Genomic DNA, 3,138 nt, shown 5'->3' on the forward strand with positions numbered 1-3,138 from the left:
GCCACCATGACAGCAACTTACACAAAGAACTCTCCTGATCTAAGCTATAACTTTTCCCTTGTGGCTTAATTAGATTCTTTCTTCCCCCTTTACGACGGAATCCTCCATTACAAGGTACACTTCTTAGCTTTTTCATCAGCCAAATCAATATATATTGTCATGATAACCATACACCAAAATTTTTCTACTTAAACCTCAAGCATGATTAATTAGTGTCTCTATATGCATGCATCTTAGGTAATCTTATGACAAAACATTTTTGAACTTTAATAATTATTTTTAATTAAATAATTATACCATTTAAACATACAACTAATTAAATGACATGAGATTTAAAAACTCTATCGAATTATCTAATTAGAAATCGAAATGATCATGATCCCAAAGTTTCATATATATATATATATATATATATATATATATGTTTATGTCATTATCAGTGAAGGTCGTAAACATGGAGAAAAGTTTAATTGAAGCTAATATGGTGCCTTAAGTCATGGTGGTGCCCGTGAAATATGGGACCCCAACCAACATAACTGAAATCCGTTCACGTGATTTCACTGTTAGAACTTAGAAGTATGACCTTAGATTCGCAGCTGCAATTATTGACCTCATCGATCTGTCTCTTTCAATTTTCGGTTTACCCGACACAACATTATTATATATCGAAAGGACAGAAATTTCTTCTGACATGGCCTAGCAATTTATTGTATATTTATGAGTATACTTCCTTTTGAAGGTTTCATATCAAGTTTACAGGCGATGATTGAGCTTAATTCCTGGTTGATTTTTTCATAGATCGATGAAAATATATAAATAAATAAATGAGATAAGGGGATGAAGAGTAGATTATGGTTTTGAAAAAATTCACTTATCACTCATAATTTTTTATCACTTTTACAATTATATTCTTAAGCTTTTAAAAGTATTAATTTAATGTATCTATTTTAATTTTTTTTTTCAATTTCATAAATCCGTTAGAATTTTTCATTAAATCAATCATAACCGAAAATCCTAATGGAGGGGTGTCTAAATTCCTAAATATCCCTAATTGTTTTTATTAAGAAAAAAAGAAAAAAAATTGTAAGAATTTAAGCGTTGGTCAAGATTTAACAGAATTTGTAAAAATACCCATACTTGAATCTTAGAATATATATATATATATATATATATATATATATATGAATATTTGAAAAAGTTTGACAGAATTTAATAAAAAATTCTAATGAAATGGTGAAATTGAAAAAAATTTTAAAAGATGAATACATTAAATTGACATTTTTTAAAATTTAAGGGTATGATTGTAAAGTGATGAGTGGTAAGTAAAATTTTTCCTAATAATTTTTCCTAAATTAATACAATAATGCTTTATGCATGCAGAAAGCTTCCATATGGAATCGGAGCTCGAGATACTCTTATGTTGATTCATGTCTGTTCCTAAGTTTTGGCCATTATTTTATTATTTAATGATGATATCGACTATATATTCTTTAATTTTTGCATCCAATAGAGAGATACCTTTCACTAGCTCTTGCCTGGCCTATATATACACCTAAATCGACGGTATCTCCCATTTTCACAAAAGAACCAGAAATCTCTCATAACTGGACGTGCCTTGGAACCAAATGGGGTTGACCAAGTTTTTGCTAGCCCTATTCTTGACAGGTATAACCTTAACCCATGTCATTGTCTCTGTAGCCGGAGACGAACGGCGAGACTTCTTGGATGGACACAATAAAGCTCGTGCCGAGGTCGGCCATGGCGTTAAGCCACTTGTCTGGAACCACACCCTTGCAGCCTACGCTCAAGCTTATGCTAATAAGAGGATCCCAGACTGCAAGCTGGAGGAATCAGATCCGGATGGGCCCTATGGAGAATGCCTTGCTGAAGGTTATGGTGAGTTCAAGGCTACGGATGTAGTGAATGGGTGGGTGAGTGAGAAGAAATACTATAACCATGAAAACAACAAATGTGTTGGTGGTGAGTGCGGGCACTACACCCAGGTGATTTGGCGCGATACAAAGTATCTTGGGTGTGGCAAGTCCAAGTGCCACAATGGCTGGGTATTTGTCACTTGCAACTATTATCCTTCAGGAAATTATTATGGCGAGCGTCCGTATTAAATTCTTGTACTGATGATTACCTGCGAGTATACATGTTGTTGCTCCTGTTTGTGTGGCAGTAATCGAATGTGTATGGATATGATGAAAATGAAATCATTACTACTACTATTATTAATGGAGAAGATATTATAAGTTTCTCTATGATCCACTATACTTCTCCCAAACTTGATTGTCGATCTGGTTTGGTTTTGTGCTGCAGAATGAGGTAGCGCGCAGCTGCTTCTGTTTGTTTGGTTTTTTGTTTTGTGCTGTTGAAGTTTCTGGTTCTGTAGCAGCGGTGGCGACAGATATATGGGGTGTTCATTGTTTGATAGGTTTTTTGTCTAGTTGTTGGTAGATTTTGGTGTTTTGTAGTTGTATAATTCGTTGATATCCATGTACTGTTCTGTAGTATCATTGTGCCTCAAGTACTTATTTGCTTTGCTGAAGAGTTGTAGTGTGTTGCTTTGAAGAACTTATTCATCGTAACACCACGAAAGTGCTGCATATTCGACATGGATTTATGAACACAAAATTAATAGGTTAAGGTCGCGGGATGACCTGTTTATTTAAATGGGTCAGATTAGAGTTGGCCTATATAGTCTTATACTCATGCCTTAACACAATCAAACCTGACACGCAATATTAGGGTTGTCAATTTTTGACACGACTCTTGAATATAATACTAACCCAACACAAAATTAGAAGGTTATGATTGAGAAATCTGACCCGTTTAATTAAAAGGGTCGAATTAGAATTAACCTATATAATCTTCTATGCATTCCTCAACACGAATCAAAGGAATCAATATGGGAAAACAAATTGCTATTCCTTTTTCCATCCATGCACTTCACTGTAGGAGGGAGAGAGACATATTGGTCAATTCCCTACTTTTAAGGACATCAAGAGAAGACTTTGGAGGTGAATTAAAAATGAAAATTAATTGTTATATGTTATATTTTTTATTTTATATTGCAACGATCTGATTTTCCATGCAATTAATCTTCATTTGGTAACTTTGACAAGCATGGTGCAT

At 33.9% G+C, this 3,138-nt stretch overlaps 1 protein-coding gene across 1 annotated transcript; it reads left to right on the plus strand.

The window, feature by feature from the left end:
- The first annotated feature begins 1,533 nt into the window (after positions 1–1,533).
- On the plus strand, positions 1,534–2,264 carry LOC133881804 (basic form of pathogenesis-related protein 1-like). Its single transcript, XM_062320841.1, has one exon. It carries the CDS (start codon positions 1,626–1,628, stop codon positions 2,121–2,123), a length of 498 nt encoding a protein of 165 aa, XP_062176825.1. The 5' UTR covers positions 1,534–1,625; the 3' UTR covers positions 2,124–2,264.
- The last annotated feature ends 874 nt before the right edge of the window (positions 2,265–3,138 follow it).

Source organism: Alnus glutinosa, chromosome 11 (genome assembly GCF_958979055.1).
Source record: "Alnus glutinosa chromosome 11, dhAlnGlut1.1, whole genome shotgun sequence".
NCBI classification, from domain to species: domain Eukaryota; kingdom Viridiplantae; phylum Streptophyta; class Magnoliopsida; order Fagales; family Betulaceae; genus Alnus; species Alnus glutinosa.